At 40.2% G+C, this 27,977-nt stretch overlaps 1 protein-coding gene across 3 annotated transcripts in view; it reads right to left on the reverse strand.

The window, feature by feature from the left end:
• Positions 1-5,555: 5,555 nt before the first annotated feature.
• The window catches only part of plekhm1 (pleckstrin homology domain containing, family M (with RUN domain) member 1), a 65,881-nt gene continuing 43,459 nt past the window's right edge, over positions 5,556-27,977 (reverse strand). The window contains exons 12-13 of one of the 3 annotated variants that reach the window (XR_011883947.1): positions 13,516-13,603; positions 5,556-9,279 (exon numbers count right to left, since the gene is read on the reverse strand). Coding sequence is in view for 2 of the 3 variants with exons in the window: in XM_072249684.1 (XP_072105785.1) it covers positions 19,264-19,372 (109 nt within the window). In the remaining variant the exon portion in view is untranslated. The other 2 variants (XM_072249685.1, XM_072249684.1) reach the window with 2 other exon arrangements.

Here is a 27,977-nt window from a genome sequence, read left to right on the forward strand (position 1 = left end):
AGGAGGTATGGACGAACAACATTGAAATTTGTAAACTCAGCCAGCTCTACCATGGGTACTAGCCTCTCCAGAGTCCAGGACATCGTCGAAAGGAGATGTCTCAAGAAGGGGGCATCCATCATTAGGACCCCCACCATCCAGGACAGGCCCTGTTCTCATTGCTATTATCGAATTTTATGAACAGCTTCCTCTCCACCATTAGATTTCTGACTGGACATTGAACCCATGAAACCTATATCAATACTTCTCCCTCTCTTTTAGCATGTTCCCCCCTTTAGCACTACTTACAGTAAATTTAATTTTTTATATATATTCCCTATTGTAATTTATAATTTAAAAAAAATTCACGACATATGCCAGTGATATTAAACCTAATTCTGATTCATGTAAGTGTGAAGTGGTTCATTTTGGTAGGTCAAATATGATGGCAGAATATAGTATTAATGGTAAGACTCTTGGCAGTGTGGAGGATTAGAGGGATCTTGGGGTCCGAGTCCATAGGACACTCAAAGCAGCTGTGCAGGTCGACTCTGTGGTTAAGAAGGCATACGGTGTATTGGCCTTCATCAACTGTGGGATTGAATTTTGGAGTTGAGAGGTAATGTTGCAGCTATATAGGACCCTGGTCAGACCCCACTTGGGGTACTGTGCTCAGTTCTGGTCACCTCACTACAGGGAAGATGTGGAAACCATAGAAAGGGTGCAGAGGAGATTTACAAGGATGTTGCCTGGATTGGGGAGCATGCCTTATGAGAATAGGTTGAGTGAACTCGGCCTTTTCTCCTTGGAGCGGCAGAGGATGAGAGGTGACCTGACAGAGGTGTATAAGATGATGAGAGGCATTGATCGTGTGGATAGTCAGAGGCTTTTTCCCAGAGCTGAAATGGTTGCCACAAGAGGACACAGATTTAAGGTGCTGGGGAGTAGGTACAGAGGAGATGTCAGGGGTAAGTTTTTTACGCAGAGAGTGGTGAGTGCGTGGAATTTGCTGCCAGCAACAGTGGTACGATAGGGTCTTTTAAGAGACTTTTAGATAGGTACATGGAGCTTAGAAAAATACAGGGCTATGGGTAAGCCTAGTAATTTCTAAGGTAGGGACATGTTCAGCACAACGTTGTGGGCCGAAGGGCCTGTATTGTGCTGTAGGTTTTCTATGTTTCTATGTTTCATTTATTTCACATTTCCCGAAACGAAACCAAACTTCACAATAAATCTGAACTTCCACCTCTGGCCAGGTGATGGCGTCCACTGATCGTAGAGCATTGGCTCCAAACTGGTGGAAAGTTTGCCCTTCAATAATCTGTAAAATGAAAACAAATTTGGTCCGTCTCTAAAAATTGATTGTGCTGTACACTTCACACATTCAATGATAGGAGGTTAGACCCTGTTATTCACAAGTAATTTTGGAGTGAATTTATTAAATTTCAGTGTGACTGTATATTTCAAAGATGAATGTGTCAGCTGACAGTAAAAATTGTTATTTTACCCTATGCAGGAAATGTAATCAAGGTTTAAAGTCAAATCAAAACTCAAACAGGGAAACATTGAACTGAAGTTTCAGATCTTTAGACACATAAAGTTTTGGATAGAATTGATTGCCTGGGTTCAGTGCCTTCCTTTGCCAAGGCTTCGCACAAACTGCCGCAGAAGGCAGCATTTTTTTTTGTTGAAAACACTGCCGTTCCCCATGTTGGCACAAGGAACTGGACCTCCACACTTTACAGGAGCTAGAATTGGAGGCGGTTTGATTAAATATTGAGAATAGCTAACATATTTCCTATTATTTCAATAGATTGGATGAGAAAGGCCAGATGTCATGGAGTCAGGAACCTTAAGTGCAGAACTAAAATGAATATCAGGCAGACTTCCTTTCCTAGAAGTTCAAGGACTCATGGTCCAAACAACAGGCTTGTTTGGTGAATGTTGATCTATGGGGCAGCTGGACCTCCTTCTGTGGCAAATATCACCATGCATGAAGGCTTGTCATTATCATTATCTGTCATGTCATAAGACGTAGGCGATCATGGTCTTTCCATGACCCTGATTGTTCTTGGCAAATTTTTCTACAGAAGTGGTTTGCCATTACCTTCATCTGGGCAGTGTCTGTTGTAATGAAATGGTCTGTATGGATGGCACGCAAAATTATGTTTTTCCATGTACCTCAGTACATGACGATGATAAATACATTTACCAATTTAATTTAATAGCTCAACTTTTGACCAGAGCAGTGAAGAGTAAGACTGGAATTAGAGGTCATAGGTTTAGGGTGCAAGAGGAATCTAAGGGGGAACTTCTTCATTCAGAGTGTGGGGCAAGCATGGAACAAGCTGCCAGTGGAAGTGGTAGTCACGAGATCAATTTTAACATTTCAGAGAAGTTTGGATAGATACATGGAATGGGAGGGGTATGGACAGCTGTGGTCAGGGTGCAGGTAGATAGGACTAGCAGATCAGGTCAGCATGGGTGGAAGTGCCTCCACTCTCCCTAATACATTGTTGCCTAGAAATGAATCCTTTTTTACTGTTGCTATAAACATTACATAATATTGTCAGTGTGTAATGTACTCCACTGCCAAAAATCATTCAATTGGACAACTGAACATCACACAGGAATTCAACAGGTCAGGTAGCAACTATAGAGGGAAATGAAAGTTAACATTTCAGGTTGAGACTCTTCATCCATTCGTTTAGTTGGAGACAGGGCCTAGGGAAGGGGAATTAATGAAGGTGATGTAGTCAGTGATTCGATTATAAGCTCGGGATGAAGTATCAGTGTTGGGATCCCCACTTTGGGAAATTATTGGACCAGAGACTCTGGGAATCAAAGGGGTTAGGAACCATCCAGGGACCAAGGAGGTGTGTCTTAGAGGATCAGAAGGTTAGCGGCCTCAAAAACCGAAAGGTTGATGCCTTAATGCAGTGGTTCTTAACATTTTTCTGCTCATGGCCCACTTGTGACTTTGATTTACCTCTGTGGACCCCAGTCTCCATAGTCTTGGTTAGTTGCTAAAGTTTTTTTTTGGTTAACTGTGCTAATTATTCTAATATACAGTCAGGGGCAGAGCGAAGTGATGGTGGCGCTAAACGGCGACTTCCTTGCTTGCATCTTTGGAAACAGCTTTATTTCTATCTTTGATATCTCTTTATTTCCTTTTCAAAGTTATTTTGAAGAACCTGACCTGGAGTTACACTCTGACTTTGGTTCTTTGTGGGAATGGGACCGGCTCTCAGGGCCTCGTGACCAGCCGCTTTTTGATATCCCAAGGACGCGGCCTGGCAGACTAGCGTGCCTTTAGGGTACCGGATTTTCATGGCTCTGGAGACAGGCTGATTTAAGGCTGGTGTTCCTGACTGAGGCGTCGCGGGAGAACACAGAACATTGGGAGCAGTGGGTTAGCTGCCATGGGCTGTGTGTCCAGAGAGCTGAACCTTTCTGGAGCCCACTCTCTGGGCATAGAGCTTGGAAAAAGCGACGCAACAGACTTTCAACATCATAAATCAGTGAGTTGTTTGTTATGTCTCCCCCCCTTGCTGTGAAACAGGGACACCTCTTTTTCCCTTATCAGGGAGAAAGAGAGCCTGTGGTATGTTGAATTACTGGGTGAACCAGTAGTCTTTGGGGTACTGCAAGTCAGTCATTATTGATGCTTTGCTACACGCTTGAGTGCTCGGTGGGAAGCGCTGATGCTTTTTTGTTGGTGGGGGAGGGAGATTGTTGCTTTGCTACAGCTTACACATTGGATGGGGGAGCTGGGGGTGCTTTGGGGTTCTACCGTTTTAACTGTCATTCATTCTTTGGGGCACTCCTCTGTTTTCGTGGATGTTCGCATTCATTCTCTGATATTTAATGTACCGATTGAAATATTTATGTTTTAATAGATTATAGGAATTATGTTAAACACTGTTACAGGTGTATATGAAAAGTAAAATTATATCACAGCTCTGAATGCTAGCGAGATTTGAATATCTGGTTGCAATTTGGTTAAAGATAATCAAAGATCACCTCTTTTCTCAACATCAAGACAGTTACGAGCTTTTGAAAGCAACTGAAGAGGTCAACTAAAACAGGATTCAACTAGATAAGAGGTGGAAAATTCAATTAAAAATGACTTTGCTTTCTTCTAGAGCTGTAGAAACATATTTTGAATATCACTAGTTATCCAAAAATTTTGCTTGGTACATTTGAATTTTGCTTGAGCTGTTACAGCACTGTAGCTCAATAAGACATTCTTGCAATGTGGTGTTAACATCATTCACATTCACCCAATCTGAAATATGCATCTGCAGTAGGTCTCTGAACTGAAATTCCAAACGGTTGTTTCAAATGATCAGATATACAATCAGATCATCATCTTGCAATTCTATTCTAAGCGTGGCCAGTGAAGAAAATTGCATAAACTTGTGACCTCCAATATTGCCTCTGAAAAGTTTGAGTTTTCCAAGGAAAGCGGTAATAATAGCCTCTCTGCATGATATGAGATTGCAGGATTTTCCTTGTAACTGTTTGTTTAATAAATTCAGTGTTTCAAATATATCTGACTGGTAAAATATGTCAGTGTGAATTTGTACAAGCTGCATATCACTTAGAAATGCTAAAATACTATCCCAAAGTGCAACAAAGCGATGAAGATAATTACCTTTTGATAACCATCGGAACTCTGCATGCTTTTATAGCTGTTCAAAATCTTCTTTGCTTTCCTCGTGAAGTTGTTGAAAAAGACAATCTTGAAGTGGATTTGATTTGAAGAAGTTGACAGCTATTGTCACAATTTTTTGCAAGCAAATGGATGATACAGTGTATGCAAAAAAATGTAAGACACAGCATTTTTTAAATGAACAATGAATCCTCTTTATCTTCCCACCATCCGTTGCACAAGCCATTGTATTTTATAATACATATATATTGCTTTGTGTGTGTGTATCTTATAACAGTAACAATACAATTGTGTGAGTAGGCTCTATAGAAAATTAGTGAATGTCAATGAATTATAATAAGTATAATCTCACATGAAAAATTACCAGTAGTGAATATAGGTGTAAAAATAAAATTCGCTTTTTAGGCTTTTTTTTAAAGTGGTAGACTTCACGCGTTCTCACCTTTCTGCAGTTTAGCTGTATCTGGCAGATGACCCCACTGCATTAACTGCAGCCTTCATGTCACGTTTTATAAATATCATAACACACAGTGGAAGGCAAGCAGAACCAGCCTCCTCCTATGTCCTCACTGATCGGCCTTGCTCCAGACAGCCACATCCGATCTGCAGTTTGTGATTAAGGGGTGGATGTGGAGTGGTGCTTAGGGGGCTGTCCCACAGGGTGGAAACGGTGATTTGTGTGTGGTCAAACAGGAGCAGAGATAGCGATTGATGGGCCGCACAACCCCCCTTCCCTCCACCACACACACCAAGGCTAAGCTAGTTGGCTGCCTTTTTCAGCATATTTTCCCATTAATTTCATTCAGGGTTCCAAGTAAATTATTGTACATATATTCATTGCTTTTTTATTTATATATTTTAGTAATATTTAATTAAAACTATAAACATCTCATGGTCCATTCAGAAACTCCTATAGACCCCGACTTTATTTTTTTTATTTGTGGTCCCTACGAAATCTGGCATGGCCCATGATGAGAACCATTGCCTTACTGATTCCCATATGAGGTGGGAGGGTAAATCTTCTTTCCCCAGCAGTAACAAGTGTTACACATGGTACACCATGGGGTAATTACCTTTACAATGTTCCTGTGCAATGAGGAACAATGTTATTTGTGGAAAACATTAGGAGAGTAAGCATGAGCCACTTCAGGAAGTGTTGAAATTCCAAAGTGATGCAAGAGGGTGTTTTAATATTTCACTCCATGTGCATTTTCAGTCACATTTCACTCAAATATAACGTTACATGATGTAACTTCAAGGCAATTATGTCTTGATTAAAGCAATGAGCAACAATATTGCACAGAAGCATTCAACTTACAATGCCGAGGTTACTGCCGTCATTTGTAACATTGTACAGTTACATTTTCAGAAAGCTTTTGACATTCAAAGTTCAAAGCAAATTTATTATCAAAGTACATATTTGTAACCATATACAACCCTGAGATTCATTTTCTCGCAATCACTGTAAGTAAAAGAAACATAATAGAATCAATGAAAGACCACACCCAACAGGATGGACAATGTGCAAAAAAAACAAACTGTAAATACTAAAAGAGGGAGAAAGAAATAATGATATAATGATAATAATAAATAAATAAGCAATAAATATCTAGAACATAAGATGAAGAGTCCTTGAAAGTGAGTCCATTTCAGTGGGAACAGTTCAGTGTTCAGGTGAGTGAAGTTATCCAATCTGGTTCAAGAGCCTGATGGTTTAGAGGTAATAACTGTTCATGAACCTGGTGGCTCCTGTACCACCTTCCTGATGGCAGCAGCAAGAAGGGAGTAGTCAGGAGCAATGGAATAGGAGAATACGCTGGACTCTTAATTGGCTTGAAAACAGAAACAGACCATTAACTAGGGCTTTCAAAGAGGTTACAAATGATGTATCCCACAGGCCACAGTGTGAGTGCAGACTATTCCACACCCTGCAGTTCAAGGTGTAACATACACTCAGTGGCCACTTTAGTGGTACACTTGCTCATTAATGCAAATATCTAATCATGTGGCATAATTCAATGCATAAAAACATGCAGACATGGTCAAGAGACTCAGTTGTTGTTCAGACCAAACACCAGAATGGGGAAGAAATGTGATCTATAAGAATTTGATCATGGAATGATTATTGGTGCTAGATGGGGTGGTTTGAGTATCTCGGAAACTGCTGACCTCCTGGGATTTTCACACACAACGGTCTCTAGAGTTTACAGAGGACGGTGTGAAAAACAAAAACATCCAATGAGCAGCACTTCTGTGGGTAAAAATGCCCTGTTAATGAGAGGAGTCAGAGGAGAGTGGTCTGATTTGTTCAAGCTGAGAAGAAGGCAACAGTAACTTAAATAACTGCACGTTACAACTGTGGTGTACAGAAGAGCGTCTCTGAGCTCGCAACATGTTGAAATAGATGGGCTGCAGCAGCAGAAGACAATGAACATATACTCAGTGGCCACTTTATTAGGTACAGGAAGAAAACGGTTAATCTGTGAGCTGACATTGGTAATTGGAAAAATGCTGATATTAATCATCTCTAGACACTTAGGAAATAATAATATGATGGAGCAGAATCAACATGGACTAATGAAAGGGAAATCATGTTTGATGCACTAATTTGTTATTTGAAAATGTAGCTAGATGAGGAGAAGCCTGTGGATATTAAAATTTCATATAAGATGTTACACAAGAAATAGAATAAGGTTAGAGTTCAAAGAATTGGGGTAAAATACTAGATTGGATTTGGGCTAATAAAGCCAACATGCAGGTGCAGCAGGCAATTGGGAAGCCAGGTCTTCATTGTAAGAAAATTTGAGTACAAGAGTAAAGACGTTTTACAACATTTATATATGCTTTGGCATGTATCATTTTGGTCTCCTTCACTGACAAAGGCTATAGTAGTGAAGTCCATTCAAAGCAGAGATTGATTAGATTTCTGGACATTAGAGGAACCTAGGAGTATGTGGAGAAGGCAGTGCTTGAGAGAGCAGATGAGCAATGATTTTCATGAAAGGCAGAGCAGACTAGAGAAGCTGAAGGGATGTCTTCTGCTTCTACTCTGATATTCAAAGATTGGTGTGTGCAGAATAGATCACAAGCAGTCTAGATAATCAAGTCAGATGAGCTGGATTCTTTTTACATTACATGTCAATGATTTGGATGACAGAATTGATGGCATTGTTGCAAAGTTTGCAGACGATATGAAGATAGGAGGAAGGGCAGGTAGTCTTGAGTAGAGAGAGATGACAGAAGAACTTAGATTAAGAGAAAGGGCAAAGAAATGGCAGATGGAATACAGTGTTGGGAAGTGTATGGTCATGCACTTTGGTAGAAGAAATGAAAGGATTGATTGTTTTCTAACTGGAGACAAAATACAAAAATCTGAGGCACAAAGGGATCTAGGAGTCCTTGTGTAGGATTCCCTAAAGGTTAATTTGCAGGTTGAGTCAGTGGCAAGGAAGGCAAATGCAAAGTTAGCATTCATTTCAGAGGACGAGAATATAAAAGCAAGGATATAATGTTGAGACTTTATAAAGCACTGGTGAGGCCTCACTTGGAGTATTGTGAGCAGTTTTGGGCCTCTTATCGAAGAAAGGATGTCTTGAAACTGGAGAGGGTTCAAAGGAGGCTCACGAAAATGATTCCAGGACTAAAAGGCTTGGCATATGAAGACCATTTGATGGCCCTGGGCCTGTATTAATTGGAATTCAGAAGAATGAGGGGTGACTTGATTGAAACCTATGAGTGGTGAAAGGCCTTGATAGAGTGGATGTAGAGAGGATGCTTCCTATGTTGGGAGTGTCGAAGACCAGAGGACACAGTGTCAGAATAGAGGGGTGTGCTTTTAGAACAGAGATAAGGAGGAATTTCTTTAGCCAGAGAGTAGTGAGTCTGTGGAATCCGTTTCCACAGGCAGCCATGGAGGCTAAGTCTTTTTGTATATTTAAGGCAGAGATTGACAGACTCTTGACTGGTCAGGGCATGGGGGGAAGGTGGAAGCTAAGAGGATTGAAGCTGAGAAGAAAAATGCATCAGTCATAATGAAATAGCAGAGAAGACTTGATGGGCTAAATGACCTAATTCTGCTATATTTTATGGTCTTATAGAAAGTGTTCTTCACTCAGATCTTTGCTCACCCACATCTTGTTTGATTTTCCCTTTGCAACAATTATTTTGGAGCATTGTGGGGAGAATTAGACCAACCAGACAAATTCAGGGGGAACTAATGCTGAGAATTTTCTAGGATAAGTAATTTCTATTAATGCCGAGCTGGGTTGATACCATTGTAAGGAAGCCCTTTTCCTGGTCTTTCATCTTTGCCCTTCCCCACACCAACCTATTGAACCAACTTCACCCCTATCCCAGACTCACTCCTGATATTCTGAAGCCAGGCCCCCACCCTGCATAACACCAAGCACCCACCCCATAATATTATAACCCCCAACCCTCTGTTCCCCTGAGGTCCTGACTCCCGAAAGGAATTGTAGATGAGGGCATTTTTTTGGGAGGGTTTCTTCTTTGCATACGAGTGCAGCCATCAATCTTCTCATTTCCTGCATTCTATTGCTCAACAATTCTTTTGAAAACACCAATGTTGCTGTCATCATCCTCCTTGAGCTTCTCAGCAAGCAGCACTGTTTAAAAAAAAAGGTTTTTTTTTGTTTTCCACATGACTTCCAAGAGACTTTTGCAATGTGAAACAACAAAATATATCAAACAAATTTCAAAAATCCAGAAATGAAAACAGTCAGCTGTTCATCTTCTATGTCAATGATTTGAGGGGATGCAAGCCCATTGACAATACAGAACTAGGTGACTGCAAGATTTGCAATGAGAATGCAGTGAAGATTCAGGGGCACATAGACAGGCACATGGAATATGATGTGGAAAATGGGAGCTCATTATTTTTATTTATTATTTAGAGATACAGCATGGAACAAGCCCTTCCGGCCCTTCAAGTCGTGCTGCCCAGTTACCCCTGACAACTCCGACTTAACCCCTAATCTGATCATGGGACAATTTTTCCAATGACCAATTAACCTACCCAGTACAGCTTTGAACTAATAGAAACATAGAAAACTTACAGCACAATACAGGCCCTTTGGCCCACAAAGTTGTGCCAAACATGTCCCTACCTTAGAAGTTACTAGACTTCTCCATAGTCCTCTATTTTTCTAAGCTCCATGTACCTATCCCAAAGTCTCTTAAAAGACCGTATCATATCCGCCTCCACCACCGTTGCCAGCAGCCCATTCCACACACTCACTACTCTGAGTAAAAAAACTTACCCCTGACATCTCCTCTGTACCTACTCCCCAGCACCTTAAACCTGTGTCCTCTTGTGGCAACCATTTCAGCTCTGGGAAAAAGCCTCTGACTATCCACACGATCAATGCATCTCATTATCTCATACACCTCTATCAGGTCACCTCTCATCTCATCATCAACTGAGGGAGGAAACCAAAGGACCCGGAGAAAACTCATGCATTCCACAGGGAAGATGTACAAGTTCTTTACAGAGGACGCTAGGATTGAACTCTGAACTCAGATGCCCCAAGATCTAATAGCGTCGCACTAATCGCTACGCTACCTTTTGGCTGAAAAATATCAGCTATTTTTTAGATGGTAAGAAATTGGATAGTGTGTTTAGAGTTATCTGAATGTCATGAATAAATGAAGATTTATATGGAGGATTGCAAGCAATTTAAGAAAATAAACAGTGCATTGTCCTTTAATACAAGAGGATTTGAATATAAGAATGGGGGTTTCCATTATGTTAGGCCCTGGTGAGATTGCATATGGAATATTGTGTTCAAGTCTGGTTTTTCCATGTAAGGAAGGATTGCACAGGTACAATAAGAGTTTACCAGATTGCTTCCTATGATGTCAGCTTTGTCATATGAGGAGAGATTAACCATTTTAGGCCAACTTCTCTTAAATTAACAAAATATAACAGAAGATCTTGGTGAAGCATAAGAAAATTCTGCAGTTTGCCAAGGTCAGAATCATAATCAGGTTTATCATCACCGGCATGTGATATGGAATTTGTTAACTTAGTAGCAGCACTTCAATGCAATACATCATCTTGCAGAGAGAGAAAAAATAATAATAAAATAATTAAGTAAATCAATTATGTATATTGAATAGATTTTTTTAAATGTGCAAGACAGAAATACTGTATATTTAAAAAGTAAGTGAGGTAGTGTCCAAAGATTCAATGTCCATTTAGGAATCGGATGGCGAGGGAAAGAAGCTGTTCCTGAATCGCTGAGTGTGTGCCTTCAGGCTTCTGTACCTCCTACCTGATGGTAACAGTGAGAAAAAGGCATGCCCTGGGTGCTGGAGGTCCTTAATAATGGACGCTGCCTTTCTGAGACACCGCTCCCTGAAAATGTCCTGGGTACTTTGTAGGTTAGTACTCAAGATGGAGCCAACTAAATTTACAACCTTCTGCAGCTTTTTTTGATCCTGTGCAATAGCCCCTCCATACCAGACAGTGATGCAGCCTGCCAGAATGTTCTCCATGGTACAACTATAGAAGTTTTTGAGTGTATTTGTTGACATACCAAATCTCATCAAACTCCTAATGAAGTATAGCTGCTGTCTTGCCTTCTTTATAATTGCATTGATGTGTTGGGACCAAGTTAGATCCTCAGAGATCTTGACACCCAGGAACTTGAAACTGCTCACTCTCTCCACTTCTGACCCCTCTATGAGGATTAGTATGTGTTCCTTCATCTTACCCTTCCTGAAGTCCACAATCAGCTCTTTTGTCTTACTGACATTGAATGCCTGGTTGTTGCTGTGGCACCACTCCACCAGTTGACATATCTCACTCCTGTACACCCTCTCATCACCACCAGAGATTCTACCAACAATGGTTGTATTGTCAGCAAATTTATAGATGGCATTTGAGCTATGCCTATCCACACAGTCATGTGTATATAGAGAGTAGAGCAGTGGGCTAAGCACACACCCCTGAGGTGCACCAGTGTTGATCGTCAGCGAGGTAGATGTGGAATTGATGGATCCCCGAACTGAGGTATCAAGAACCAGAGCTCAGTCTTAAGATAGGAAGGGGAGATTTGCAAGGATGTTGCCTAGATTGGGGAGCATGCCTTATGAGAATAGGTTGAATGAACTTGGCCTTTTCCCCTTGGAGCGACGGAGGATGAGAGGTGACCTGACAGAGGTGTAGAAGATGATGAGAGTCATTGATCCTGTGGATTGTCAGAGGCTTTTTCCCAGGGTTGAAATGGCTAACATGAGAGGGCACATTTTTAAGGTGCTTGAAGTAGGTACAGGAGATATATCAGGGGTAAGTTTTTCTCCCCCCGCAGAGAGTGGTGAATGCGTGGAATGGGCTGCTGGCGATGGTGGTGGAGGCGGATACAATAGGGTCTTTTAAGAGACTCCTGGATAGGTACATGAAGCTTAGAAAAAAAGAGGGCTATGGGTAACCCTAGGTAATTTCTTAAGTACGTACATGTTCGGCACAGCTTTGTGGGCTGAAGGTTCCGTATTGTGCTGTAAGTTTTCTATATTTCTATAAGAGATTCAACATTCAGGACTGAGATGAAGAGAAATTGCTTCCCTGAGAAGCTAAAAAATCTATGGAAACCTCCAGAAGGAAAGGCCTCTGAAGAGTCAACCACTTCATGTAACTATCACAGAGATTATATATTTTGGGATATTAAAGGAATCAAGAGGTACCGAGAAACCAAGGTAAAATATCAGTCATGATCTTAGTGAATTGTGGAGCAGATGAGAGGGGCTGAATGCCCTAACTCCTGCTTCTATTTCATTTATTCTTATATCCATTAATTAGTGATTAATTTATTTTAACAGAGATGAGGGGAGGGGCTCCATCCTACTGTAGACAATATTTAACGAGATATTGACACGAACACTGATGCACAATGATTCACATTCCAATCTGCTCATATAATACAGGCTAATGTTAACTTTGCTTTAAGCAAATTGTTCCAACAAAATTACGTCAAAACTCAAAGTTCAAAAGTAAATTTATTATCAAAGTACATACATGTCACTATATACAACCCTGAGATTCATTTTCATGTGGGCATTCGCAATAAATACAGTAGAATTAATGAACGACAAACAACCAGTGTGCAAAAGACACCAAACTGTGCAAACACAAAAGATGAAATAATAAATAAGCAATAAATATTGAGAACATGCAGGTACAACTCATCGAAAGTGTACGTGAATATAGTTCTCAAACAACTTAATTTTCATATTTAATGATTTTGCAACTGATGCACTAAGAGACACAGTGATGCAGTTGGTAGAACTGCTGCCTCACAGTGTCAGAAACATAGGTTCAATCCTCACTAACCTGAGGTGATGACTGCATGAAGATTGCACCTTCAGTATATGCATGGGTTTCATGCAGTTGGTCCTGTTGCCTCTCCCATCTCAAAGATGTGCACATCGGCACATTAATTGATCATTGTAAGTTGCCCCTTGTGTGTAGGTGAATGGAAAGATCTAAGGGAGGTTGTTGAGAATATGAGGAATATAAAATGGGTCGAATGCAGCATTGGTGTTGATGGTGGTTGATGGTTATGCAGAACTTGGTGAGTGGGAGGATCTGTTTCACTGCTTATCTGTGACTCAATTTCATGAAATGGGATCCTTTGGAAGTCAACAAGGGCTGGGCATGGAGGATGCAACAGGATCAACAGTTTTAGCATTCACTTAAAACAAATGTACGCTTTGGAGAAGCTAGGAAGCCCTTGGGGGGGTGGGTGGGGGGGGAGTGAGTTATTAAGATGCAGATGATGTAGCGGAGTTGTCATAGAAGCAAAGATGACAATAATGCAAAGATAACACATAGTTTTATTTACCTCCATAGATGCTGTCTGATTTTCTGAGTTCCTCCACCATTTTGTGTGTGTTGCTCAATATTTCCAGCATCTGCAGAATCTCTTGTGGCTAAAATGTAAAGGTAGACTGCTGGTGAGAGACTGCTGGTTGAGGTATACAAATGTGTTCAACATAACAGCATAATATATCGAGGAGGGAGAAGATGGGGGTGTCAGAAAATGTTTCTAACAGGAAGCAATCATGGTGGTTTTGACTTTGGCAATGTTGTGCCACAATTTTCTCGGGCACAATTTGACATCAGAAGGGTGACTTGTGTGTCTGAATAACTCACTTCTAAAAGCAAAGAAAGTAATGAAGAATCAAAGCTGGGATGCAGGCTACATGCTTTTTTTGCACTTTTTAAAAAAAAATTGCTTGCAAGTTAATTTTATTAAATTGTCAGGGAATGTGTACGCTGAAATTAATGGACATGATTAATTATTACATGTCAAAAAAGTGAACTGTCCTACATACTTCTGCAAGTGAGGGCAGAAATAGCTGCAGAAAAGCACATGCTTTAGTCAAATGAACAACTATGATATTGTGACATTCTAGTCATTAACATTTTTTCTAAGCAAATCTGCAAACATTTTTTGTTAATAGAGTAGTAACAGTTTTCTGGTAAAATAGACATTAATCCTGAAGTAGACTGAACAGTTAAACTTTGTATGTACATACAGTACTGTGCTAAAGTCATAGGCACATATATATAGCTTGCGTGCCCAAGACTTCTGCACAGTACTGTATTTGTCAACGTGGAGCGGAGAACGAGTTTGTAAATCTGATGGGGGAGCAAAGGATGTTGGGAATGGAGAGGGTGGAGCGTGGATGGTATGTGGGACAGGTGGCAGAGGAGTGCCATGACCAGGCTGGTGGTGTGCATGCAGACACACCAAGTTCAACACCAGGCTAGGTTGTTTGATTCTAAACAATAGGTTTATTGATCTTTACAGAAATGTCTCTCTGGCACTCCCTGCCCCCTTTCCCCCCTCAGTCCACAATAGACACACATATCAGAATCAGTTTTATCATCACTCAGACATCTCATGATTTTTTTTAGTAGCAGTACAGTGCAATACATAAAATTACTGCAGTACTATGCAAAAATCTTAGGCACCCTAGCTACAGTATATATATGTGCCTAAGACTTTAGCATAGCATTGTACACTTTTTTCCCCTGAATGTAATTTAAAATTAATGTTGAGAACTTGTTCTTGGAAAAAAAGTGAGATGTAAAATATGACTGGGCAAAACTCTGATCCAACATCATGTGATGCTTCATTGCAACGTGTGGAATTGTTTGTCATTAGGCATCCACATAATTTATTAAAAAATAACAGCATGATTGCAAAACAATTTGATAGTCAAATAGTAAAAAAAAATAAAAAAGCACCTCAGATTTCTGTAGAATATCAACACTTCCTCTGCCCTTGCTCTTAAGAATATATATTAACAGACTAAAATTATTTGGTCCAATATTGGCCACAGTATTTATGCTCTAAATATGCCTCTCCCCATTAAATTTCACCCTATCCTATTTATACATCTTTCCCCTCTGTATTCATCCAGCTCATCTTACAATGTGATAGCAATGGGTTTGTTGACCATGAAGTTCTAAACTCAAGTGAAGACTTTAAGCCCTATTGGATATAAAAAGCCATGAGTACCCTCACTAAAGGGAAATTATACTGTAACTACCCAATATTCAAAGACTTGTTCACTTCCCGATTTATTCTTCATGGCGAGTTTAGCTGTCAATACCTACGATTCAAGCAGTGGGTCCCTCCTCCCTACCGAGAAGGTATTTTCATTTAACAAAGTAGCTTAAATATAGTTCTTATATTTTCAGTGATACACATTTAAATCTAAATACAATTCTTAAAACACATTTAAAACTCAAAAGATTTCCAATTGTCAAATAGTTTCTAAATCACAGGTACAATTTCTGTAAGCTAAAAAAGACATACCCACCAGTCACAGTCACCTGTTGCAGAAATTGAAAACAGAGGAGTGGATCCTAGTTCGCCCAGGGTTTCTGTCAGGCTTCTTGATGTTCCTGGACAACTCTTAAAATGCCTGAACTGCTCTCTAAATTTATACTATTTCTTTGCCACATGAAATTCTTTCAGATACCTTTTAACACAGTCTAAAAGCTTTTGAAGACAGAGATCCCAGGTACCCACAATTAATGCTGTAAAGATGCCTCTGAGTACACAAATCTTCCAACTATTAATACATCGGCTATCGAAATAATGATAATATCACTATAGTCTGCAAGCTTCCTTGAACTAAACAACTTTGCCAGTGTTGTCTAGTTTGAAGCAAGCCAAATTAAATAACATTGTCTTATACTGTACTTCTTCAGTAATAAGCCCAGGTGCTGTGAGCCAGCAAGTCTGCTATATAGACAGTGCTTGTTTGCAAAGCTGTGCTTTTAACTTCAAACTTATTACTGCTTATGTTAAGAGCTGAAGACTGGCTCCCATTTACAACCAAAATCTAAACAGGAAATATTGGCTGGAAGTTGAACTTATTCAAAAACATGTTGCTCTTGAGATGCTCACAACTACTAGTGTTTAGAAAGCTGATCTTGGCAAAAAAAATACAAAGCTCCCTTTGGCTCTGAAAGTGAACATCCATCAACAAAGATTTCAGAGTTGCCCCTTTCAACTGTTCCTTGTGGTAGAAATTTCACGTTCCAAACCATTTTCTACAGAAATTGTTCTTGAATTCATTATTGGTTTTTAGTTACTATACAGTATTTACGGGTCCAGGTTTCATAGTCCCTCACCTGAACACATTTTCCCCATATTTATTCAGTTTAGAAATCTTCATAACCTTAATGTTTTTATACGAGGTCACTGCTCGTTTAAAGTTTTCTGATAATCTATCAGTTTAGATTCATCATTTTTGATCTTTCTCCACCCCCCACAAATATCTTTTTGTAATATAAAATCAGAGACTGCAGCTTCTTACCACTGCTTTGTCACTTCAGTTAAAAAATCTACATCCCTGCATTTTGTGCCTGGTTTGGCCATGTAGGTTCCTTATCTTCAAATATCTATATCCAATTTTATGGATAAATGTTAAACTTACAAGAAAGAACAGACTTCCTCTATATTCTTGGTATTACCATCCTTCACATTCTATTAGATTAATTTTAACCTCTTTTCCAAAGAGAACAGTCTTAAATATGCTAAGCTCTTCTCACAAAACAATGCAATACGACATACTGGTATAAATGCCTTTATACATCTTCAAGAACTCAGAACTGTCATGAGGTTGTCCATTCACTATTCAGTGTGCCAGTCATTGGCATGGGTGAGGTAGACACCTTCGTCATTCTTCACTCGGAACAGGTGAGCAGTTCTTGGACTTGTGGTATTGCCATGATACATTTTGCCTGACCCCCCCCCCCCCCAATGAAACAAGGTGCTTGTTAAGACAAAGCCGAACTCCAAAAATGTTGTCAAGAGACGAATCCCACTGGAGTGGATCTTCCCTTCAACAGCTAGAAAGAGGAGCTAGCTCTTGGTGTAAGCAGACATTGAATGTTGTGATGATCTCAAGGCAACTGGAAAAAATACCAAGCTATCACCACAAAATCCTCAAAATCCACTGTAAGGATAAGCAAAGAAACATCAGACCTCTCCCAGACAACACTGACCTTTGCACATCCTAACATTGATCATGAAAGCTGACATTTCCTGCGTAGTTTTAATCTTTTGTTCAAACAGGTACAAAGGACCAATGTACCTGTCTGTGTGTTACAGGAGCAAAGCACAATATATAATTCTCAAATTTTTCCATGCCGTGCTTTAAATAAATTTTATGAATTATGCCAAATAATGTGTATATTCTTGCCCATAAACATAACCAGGAGTTCAGATGGTTAACATTAAACCACAAAATCTAAATAACTTCAACTTTGGAAATAAATGTGACTAACTGCTCATTTCAACAGGGAGTAAGAGGGCCAGGGCACCAAGGAGCAAAGGGTTTTCCATTTAATTCACAGAATGGAAAAAGGGAACAAGCACTGGCAGAAAATACATGGCACAAAAGCCAAAAGAGGAAGAGAAAAATGTGACAGAGTAGAAAGGAAGGGAGGAAGAAAAGGAGGGGTGAGGGAATGATGTTGAGAGAAAGACAGCACGAAAAAGTCGATAAATAGAAAGAGGGTTCAGGCAGAAAAGAAAGACTGACCATCCACTAAACCTTTGTCATTTATTAATTTCATCCAAGGGAGCTGAAACTACATATTTGCACAAGTACTTTGAGATGATTAAAGCAGTCCAAATAGCAGAAATCTGATCATGTTATATTATTTACCAAAAACTAAAAAGTTACACTTACGTTGACCAGACACTCAAGCACTTCTGAATTTAAATAAGGCTCTCAAACTTTATTGGCACATTTTTAAAAAATCATATAGTTTGACAATATTCTGTTCTTAAGAAAATAGAAAAGACCATTGAGCCAGTGTTTAGTAAATTTAGTCAATGTCTGATTCTGATGAAAATCATAAGGTATATAATGCAAAAAAATACTGATATACAAAAACACGTACAAAAATTATTATATGGCTGTTAAACCCTGCTACAGTTGGAAGACTGCAAGCAGCAACTAATGCTATACTGCTTTGTAACATGAACTGTAATAAACCTAGGGAAGTATTGAGGCATTCGAAGTTTTGTTGCACTTGAATCTGTGCCCTAAAATACTCCAGCGCTGCAAAAGTTTGTTTTCAGAATTATTTTTGGTGAACCTGCGCATATCTCAGACTTTAACTATTGTAATTAATTACATTTATAAGCAATGGAATGTCTGTAAATGGGAAGGAATGATTAGCATTATGTTGCAAACAAAAGCAAGATACTGTACAAATACAAGTGTTAGGTTTTATAAACTTTTATTTTGGATGTTCTTGATTTTACTAGTTACTTTAACAGTTTAGTACTTAGCAGTTTCTCATCCAAATTGGCCTAAACTCAGACTGGAAAATAGCAATTTCATGAATAGATTTAAGTTGTATTAACTGAAAGTTTTATAAGATGATGTTAAAAAGAATCCAGCTACTGAATGATATGTTAATCATCAGTAATCAAATTGCAAAAAGAAGTGAAACCTTGTCAGGTTTAAACAAGAAAGAAAGTGCTTACACCCTTTTGGAATGAATATTAAAATGCAATGGACAGTCTGCTGTAAGGGTGAAATTTTAAGTATTTTGTCTATTTACAAGGATTAGTTTGCAAAATGTAGCTTAAAACAGCAAATTTTAGTAAATCTTTACAGTTAATTTTGCAGATGAATACAGTACATTACTATACATGCAATGTACATTTTATATTCCCACAAACTGATGTAGTTTACATGTTTGAACAAAGGCATATGCATTTAAAAGTGATTTAAATATATATATATATATATTAAAAAGAGCTGGAAATCTAGAAGATGAACTAGTTTAACAGCGCCAGTGAGTGAGTTTGCAATGTAGCAGCAGGCAGTCTATATCAAGGCAAAGCGTTGCATTCATTTTGTATTTGCTGTTTCTCAAAATTAAGTGAACGAGAAGTTTGCGACTGTAGAATCAACTATAATAAAATTATTTCACATCAACCCAGAATTTACATTGTCCATAAATTGCAGGAATTCAGGGAAAGGGCTGCACATGGTAGGCAGCTTGCATCCTCACTCCCATGCACATGATGCTTGATGCAGACCAACAGCTAATGCTCCATTTTATACTCCAGGTACTTCTGTTTGCGCACACAGCGTGGACACGATTGGATGGCAGCCTTGCAAGCCTTATGGAAGACAGTCCTGCACTTTTTGCACCTGAGTAGGAAACGGAAGCAGAAACTTAAATAATTTGTTATGTTGTCAATTTGTCACAGAAATGAAGTGCAATTATTGTCCTCATTAATTCTGGAAGATCAATGGTTTTGTTAAGTATAATTGCAGAATGAAGGGAGAGATAAGATTTTTGAAGAGAGATGACAGAAAATTTGCCTGTAAACACTGAAATTTAATTCAATTATTTAGGATTTTGGTAAATAAATGTTTACTTTTACCAAAAAAGCTCCAAGTCTTTACAGCTTTCTGCCTTAGAAGGCCGCAGTTGTTGACCACTGTTGCATTAGACTGCTTGTTATTTACTGAGCATTTTAACAGTTTACTCCTGCTTGTATTTTACATTACTACTTATGTACATGTAACTGCTTAGTATATTTCTTAGTGGTCACTGCATGTATATGCAATTGTTCATTGTGTTCCCATAGTGGGTACAGTTCTTTGCATGATTCTAGAAGCTTCTCTTGATATCACATTATTTGAATAGGGGCAATCTGATTGGTTAACTCTTTACTACAAATTTGAATGGAATGTTTCTCGCCCAAGGTATAAAAAAGAACTGAACACACAAGCTTGCCATGTTTTAGCCTTTATTCTTTCCCTTCCTCCCCTTTTTGTTCTTAGACTCCTGTACTGTTTCCAGTTCTCTTTTTTCTATTAGCACTCAACAAAGCCATCATGAAACAACAAGTTTTATGCCTCATTCTTGACTTCCGAAAGAAATTTGGACCAAAAACATCACAATCCAACAATCTGGCATTGTCAGCAGCAGGATAGTCACAGAAATTCAAGAGCTGCTCCTAGTCACAAATTGTCTGAGAGAAAACCTAAGTTCTGGCTTCAATACATCATCTGATGAAACTAGGAGTGAGGAAACTACCACGTTATTATTTTGAAGAAACAGATCTGTAAAAATCAAGACGAGCACTGAAATTAATATTGGGTTCAGCCATACAAGCCGGTAGAGTGTGGAAGAAAAACTTTGATTGCAGAATAATCTATTGAAGCTTCGGTTGCACAATCTATTAATATTTCAGATTGTGGTCAAAGTAATCAAAAGTATATACAAATTAAGTGTTACACAAGATTGAATTAAGACAATGGTCAAAGTTGTTTAACTGAGCTCTTACCTGAATAAAACATCTCAGGTTGATAAAATTAATGACAAAATATGATTGAAAAATACTAGCAATATTACATTTACTAAGAAGGCATATGATAAGATTCACAGAATGCCTGAGGAAAAGGAAAAACCTGAAATGTTCGAGTTAAAGATAAGAAAACACAGATGGTTTCAGAATCAAATTTCTGAGTTAACTGAGAGAATGAAAAAATTAACAGGGCAAGTAAAATTATTTACTAATCGATGAGGAAAGAAATGTGAAGTATACAATAAACTCAAAGTGCATTATATGGAGCTTCAATGCAACCTGAAGCAATGTTGGGAAAGTCCTGCAGGGATCTCAAGTGGATAATCTGCCAGTGATGCTTCTAACTACGCCTATCCTTGGGAGACATCCCTCTACAATGGACCGTCCTCCAAAGAACTATAGGATGGATATGACATGAACTCCACAGCGGCCTCTAGCAGCTCAACTGAGGATGGCAGTGATGAAACAAGGATGGCAGTGATGAAACAAGGATGGCAGTGATGAAACAAGAATGGCAGCTATGTCACAGCTTGCTCCAATAAAGGCCAAGGGAGCAAAGACATGTAGGACTGAACATGCAACTATTGCTAATCACCATACTGACAAGCTAACATCAATTTTTGCCCAGTCAACAATCTGCTGAAAGGCAGAAAGTGCTCCGATGATCCGGTGACACAATGTAAACAACTGAAAGCGTTCCAAACTTTAAAGCCGACATTGTGTACTGCACCTGCTTTAAGAATCCCTGGTACAGGTAAACAGGTATGTCAATGAGAAAGACATGATTGCAGTGTTAACTCAAAAACATGGAGCCCAACAGCATCCTGTTGGTTATTACCCTGCCGAAGTTCTTATTCTGTACACTGATGGCTCAACGATTGAGAGAGGAATGACTGGACGGACTGTTGTCTCTGGAATTGTAGTGTTAGAAACAGAAAACCTACAGCACAATACAGGCCCTTCGGCCCACAAAGCTGTGCCGAAAATGTCCCTACCTTAGAAAATACCAGTCCAGGAGTCTCTTAAAAGACCCTATCATATCGACCTCCACCACCATCGCCAGAAGCTCATTCCACGGACTCACTACTCTCTGCATCTCCTCTGCACCCTTTCTATGGTTTCCATATCCTTCCTATAGTGAGGCAACCAGAACTGAGCACAGTACTCTGAATGGTGTCTGTCCAAGGTCCTATATAGCTGCAACATTACCTCTCAGCTCCTAAACTCAATCCCACAATTGATGAAGGCCAATGCAACGTATGCTTTCTTAACCACAGCTGCAGCTTTGAGTGTCCTGTTGTACTCAAGAAGCACTGTTCCTGGTATCCATGTGCAACAGGCAGAACTGAAAGCTCTAATTAAAGCCTGTAAGTTGGCAGAAATACCACTGAATCCCGATATGTTCTTGGAATTGTTCATGAATTTGGAAGCTCATGGAGACAAAGTGGGTTTCGTACAGCTGTAGGAACCCAAATCAAGAATCGCCAACTAGTACAGGGACTTATCAATGTTACACAACTGACATCAGAAACTTGCGTATTAAAATGTAGAAGTCACTCCAAAATGACCACAATGGAAAGCCATGGAAATGCATTTGCAGCTGAAATTGTGGAAAAGGCAGCATGGGAAGAAATACCAAAAAAAGTACTGAGAACATGCGCAGTGAACCCGACAACTGAATTTATGGAATCAGAATCCGGTTTATTATCACCGGCATGAGTCATGAAATTTGTTAACTTAGCAGCAGCAGTTCAATGCAATAATTAATATAGAAGAAAAAAATAATAAGCAAATCAATTACAGTATACGAATATTGAATAGATTAAAAATTGTGCAAAGATCAGAAATAATAGATACTAAAAAAGTGAGGTAGTGTTCAAGGGTTCAATGTCCATTTGGGAATCGGATGGCAGAGGGGAAGAAGCTGTTCCTGAATCGCTGAATGGGTGTCTTCAGGCTTCTGTACCTCCTACCTGATGGTAACAGTGAGAAAAGGGCATGTCCTGGGTGTTGGAGGTCCTTAATAATAGACGCTGCCTTTCTGAGACACCGCTCCTTGAAGATGTCCTGGGTACTTTGTAGGCTAGTACCCAAGATGGAGCCAACTAAATTTACAACCTTCTGCAGCTTTTTTTGATCCTGTGCAGTAGCCTTCCCATACCAGACAGTGATGCAGCCTGTCAGAATCCTCTCCATGGTACAACTATAGAAGTTTTTGAGTGTATTTGTTGACATACCAAATCTCATCAAGCTCCTAATGAAGTATAGCTGCTGTCTTGCCTTCTTTATAACTGCATTGATGTGTTGGGACCAAGTTAGAGCCTCAGAGATCTTGACACCCAGGAACTTGAAACTGCTCACTCTCTCCACTTCTGATCCCTCTATGAAGATTGGTATGTGTTCCTTCATCTTACCCTTCCAGAAGTCCAGAATCAGCTCTTTCGTCTTACTGACGTTGAGTGCCTGGTTTTTGCTGTGACACCACTCTACTAGTTGGCATATCTCACTCCTGTACGCCCTCCCGTCACCATCTGAGATTCCACCAACAATGTTTGTATGAACAGCAAATTTATAGATGGTATTAGAGCTATGCCTAGCCACAAAGTCATGGGGTATAAAGAGAGTAGAGCAGTGGGCTGAACACACACCCCTGAGGTGCAACAGTGTTGATCGCCAGCGAGCAGCAGTCAGGGATCCAATTGCAGAGGGAGGTACAGAGGCCCAGGTTCTGCAACTTCTCAATAGGATTGTGGGAATGATGGTTTTAAATGGTGAGCTATAGTCGATGAACAGCATCCTGACGTAGGTATTTGTGTTGTCCAGGTGGTCTAAAGCCATGTGGAGAGCCATTGAGATTGTGTCTACTGTTGACCTATTGTGGCGATAGGCAAATTGCAATGGGTCCAGGTCCTTGCTGAGGCAGGAGTTCAGTCTAGTCATGACCAACCTCTCAAAGCATTTCATCACTGTCGATGTGAGTGCTACCAGGCGATAGTCATTAAGGCAGCCCACATTACTCTTCTTAGGCACTGGTATAATTGTTGCCTTTTTGAAGCAAGTGGGAACTTCCGCCCATAGCAGTGAGAGGTTGAAAATGTCATTGAATACTCCCGCTAGTTGGTTGGCACAGGTTTTCAGAGCCTTACCAGGTACTCTATCGGGACCTTCTGCCTCGCGAGGGTTCACTCTCTTTAAAGACAGTCTAACATCGGCCTCTGAGATGGAGATCACAGGGTCAGCAGGTGCAGCAGGGATCTTCACAGCTGTAGCTATATTCTCCTTTTCAAACAGGCATAGAAGGCGTTGAGTTCATCTGGTAGTGAAGCATTGCTGCCATTCTTGCTATTTGGTTTCGCTTTGTCAGAAGTAATGTCTTGCAGACCCTGCCAGAGTTGCTGTGCATCCAATGTCACCTCCAAACTAGTTTGAAATTGTCTCTTTGCCCTTGAAATGGCCCTCTGCAAATCATACCTGGTTTTCTGGTGCAGACCTGGGTCGCCAGACCTGAGTGCCACAGATCTAGCCTTCAGCAGACAATGTACCTCCTGGTTCATCCACGGTTTTTGGTTTGGCAATGTACATTAAATCTTTGTAAGCACACACTCATCCACAGAGGCTTTAATGAAGTCAATAACAACTGCAGCATACTCATCCAGGTTTGAAGATGAATCCCTGAATACAGTCCAATCTACCAATTCAAAGCAGTCCCGTAGGCGCTCCTGTGCTTCCCTTGTCCATACCTTCTTGGTCCTCACTACTGGTGCCGCAGTCTTCAGTCTCTGCCTATACTCAGGGAGTAGAAGTACAGCCAGGTGATCAGACTTCCCGAAGTGAGGGTGTGGAATAGCACAGTAGGCACTCTTCATGGTGGTGTAACAATGGTCCAGTGTGTTGTTTCCACTGGTATTGCAAGACATTTGTTAATGGTAGTTGCTTAGCGATTTTTTTCAGACTGGGCTGGTTAAAATCTCCCAGAACAATGGTGAAGGCATTAGGCTGCACTGTTTCGTGCATGTTGATCCCATTGCTCAGATCATCTAAAGCCTGCTTGACATTGGCCTGAGAAGGAATGTAAACTGCTACCAAAATGACCCGGGAGAACTCCCGTGGTAGTAAAAAGGATGGCACTTAGCTGCTAGGTATTCCAGGTCTGGTGAGCAGAATTGGGACAGCACCGATATATTTGTGTGCCAAGAAGAGTTGATCATGAGGCATACCACACCCCCCCCCCCACCACTTCTGCTTTTGAGAGACTCTATAGATCTACCCTGACGGTGTACAGGAAACACGTCTCCAAGATTCCGTGAAACAAAGGACACACACGGTCCTAATGTCCCTCTGATGACTGCACGTTCGCCAGCAAGATGGTCGGCATAGGGAGATTAAAATCCCGTTTCCTTAAACACACTTGTAATCCCACTCTATATCCGTGCTTCCTCCGAGGTGTCCTCCATGGGCACTTTCGACTACAACTGGTGTTGTTTTTAGAACATGGAAGATTGAGAGGAGGTTTGATAGAGACATACAAAATAACGAGGAGTTGAGATAGGGTAAATGCAATCAGGCTTTTTCCACTGAGGTTTGGAGGTATGACAACCAAAGGTCATGGGTTAAGGGTGAAAGGTGAAAAGTTTAAGGGGAACACGAGGGGAAACTTCACTCAGAGGGTCATGAGAATGTGGAATGAGCTGTCAGCGCAAATAGTGCATGTGAGCTTGATTTCAATGTTTAAGAGAAGTTTGGATAGGTACATCGATGTATGGAGGGCTATGGTCCCAGTGCAGGTCGATGGGAATAAGCAGTTTAAAATGGTTTCTCATGGACTAGATGGGTCAAGGGCCTGTTTCCCTGCTGTACTTCTCTCTATTAAAGTGGATCAATATTTAACAGAATTTTAAGGGCAAAATATATGGAAGAAATTACTAAGTTTTAGACACAAGTGACAACTTGTACTTTAAAAAACAGCCTGACTTGGATAAAAAGCAATGACTGTTTTCAGCCCTCAATGAGTAAATAAAAATATCCACTATTATAAACAGATATAACTGAATTTGCACTAATATAACCCTGTTTTTATTCATTCATGAGATTAGGTCATAGTTCACAATTCTTAATGCCCTGAAGGTGGTAATGATGAGCTAACCACTTTAATCTTTAGTATGTAAGCTAGCATATGGAGAGTTTATGAATTTTGACCCAGTGCCATCAGCATCTGTCTTTCTGCTGCCAAATGTAGATACATTCCTTTCCCCATTTCTTTAGCAGAGGTTCCATGTATGGTTTGCAACTCTGAACCAAGAGAACAAATCACAATCATTTGCTCTTACACTTGTTTGTCATACTTTCTGGCATAGACCAACCTCAGTGAAAGAGCTTGATCAAATGGTAGCAGATGACAAGAATGCAGATTCAAACTAAACTCAGACAGCATAGACCTTTCCAAATGGGACTTGGTCTTTGTTCTTCTTTAAGTACAATTGGACAAATTAGCACTCTGCCAGATTGTAAAATGTGACAAATTAGCCAGTAATTTTTGAAAAACTTGCTTTGATGTACCCTCTTTGCACATCTCTCTCAAGTGCCTAGACTGCTATCGCTAGCGCTTCTGAACGATACAGGCGCATTCAATGTGTGTGCGCCTATTTCTAGACAAGAAAGTTTTAGCCATATAACCATATAACAATTACAGCACGGAAACAGGCCATCTCAGCCAAGAAAGAAACATGGTTTTCTCCTGATACCTACTGACTTCAAGCTTAATTGCATTTCTTGACACCATACTCAGTCAATGCTTCTTCATGGCAAGGTTAGTTGCTTCCTCAGTTCTAGAAAATGTTTCTTTCTCCATGACTAACACTAATGAAATGTAAAGTCAATTGTGTTAACCAAACCATAATTGGTTACTGAGCAACTGAATTGTAATTAACTCCAACTTGATTATACTCTCAACAAAATGTTTTGTTACTGTGCGGGTAATAGGAGTTGCCAGTCAGTATTGAATTCAACGTAGGACTGCCTTAGGAACTCCCAGCTCTGAATTTTTCCCCTTGGAGTTTACTCCTGGAGCCTTCCCCATGAGTGGGTATAATCACAAGGCAGAGGAGGCTTGAGGTCTTCTCCTCGATGTGTTGCCAGCCATGGCTGATGAACCCCATCTGCCCCGTCCTGGTCTGTTAAACTGATAATAATGCTGGAGTGAGGACTATACCAGGTAATCTCGTTGATGCTTCTGTTATATCAGTTTTGAAGATCGATGGCACTCTCACTGTGGAGCGGGCTTGTCATCCCTTCCACTGTTCAGCACTGGGACATGACATTTTCAGAGGGCCAGAAGGAGTAGTACTTTTGCAAGCTATGCGAGCAAGAGATTCAAGGCAAGCTTGAACTCCCATTACCCCAGTCATTAGGTCCCAATACTGGGCCTGAAATGAGAGATCAGACTCCGAGTGACCTGCATCCAGATCTTGGTCTATACCTAGTTTGAGACAGTGGACTATACAGGTCTGTCAATGTTCAACATTTGTACAGGACAGGCAGGCATAGGTTTATCATTGTAGAACACTACAGTACAAGTTCTGTGAAAATGAACACCATAAAACAAAGGCATACGAACAGACAACATGTCTCCTCAGGCTTGCTCCAGCATTCAAAATGATCATTGCCGATCTGCCGCAGGCCCTACTATACCCATCCCAGTTCTGGTGAGCCCAGGACTCTCACTGGATCTACATGCAATTTCAAAGACTTCTTTTTAAACAGTTGGGACAAGAACAGTGGATAACAAATTTTAAAAAAAGATGCAGATGCTGGAGATCTGTAACAAAACAGAAAATGCTAGGAAAATTCAGCAAATTATCCAGTATCTGTAATCAGAGAACCAGTTACACCTTGGGTCAGTCACTCATTGTCAGAACAGGGAAAGAGAGATATACAAGTAGGTTCAATCACAAACAAGAGAAATACAAGCAACAAACACAAAATGCTGGAGGAACTCAGCAGGCTAGGAAGCATCAATGGAGAAGAGTACAGTCAACATTTCCTAATATTGATTGGCACCTGATTAGTTCCAAGGGCTTAGACAGGACAGAGTTTGTTAAGTGTGTCCAGGACGGATTCCTGTCACAGTATGCTGACAGGCTGACTAGGGGGAATGCCATAATAGATCTAGTACTAGGTAACGAACCGGGTCAACACACAGATCTCTCAGTGGGTGAGCATCTGGGGGACAGTGACCATCGCACCCTGGCCTTTAACATTATCATGGAAAAGGATAGAATCAGAGAGGACAGGAATTTTTTTAATTGGGGAAGGGCAAATTATGAGGCTATAAGGCTAGAACTTCCAGGTGTGAATTGGGATGATGTTTTTGCAGGGAAATGTACTATGGACATGTGGTCGATGTTTAGAGATCTCTTGCAGGATGTTAGGGATAAATTTGT

The sequence above is a fragment of the Mobula birostris genome, chromosome X (assembly GCF_030028105.1).
Source record: "Mobula birostris isolate sMobBir1 chromosome X, sMobBir1.hap1, whole genome shotgun sequence".
NCBI lineage: Eukaryota > Metazoa > Chordata > Chondrichthyes > Myliobatiformes > Myliobatidae > Mobula > Mobula birostris.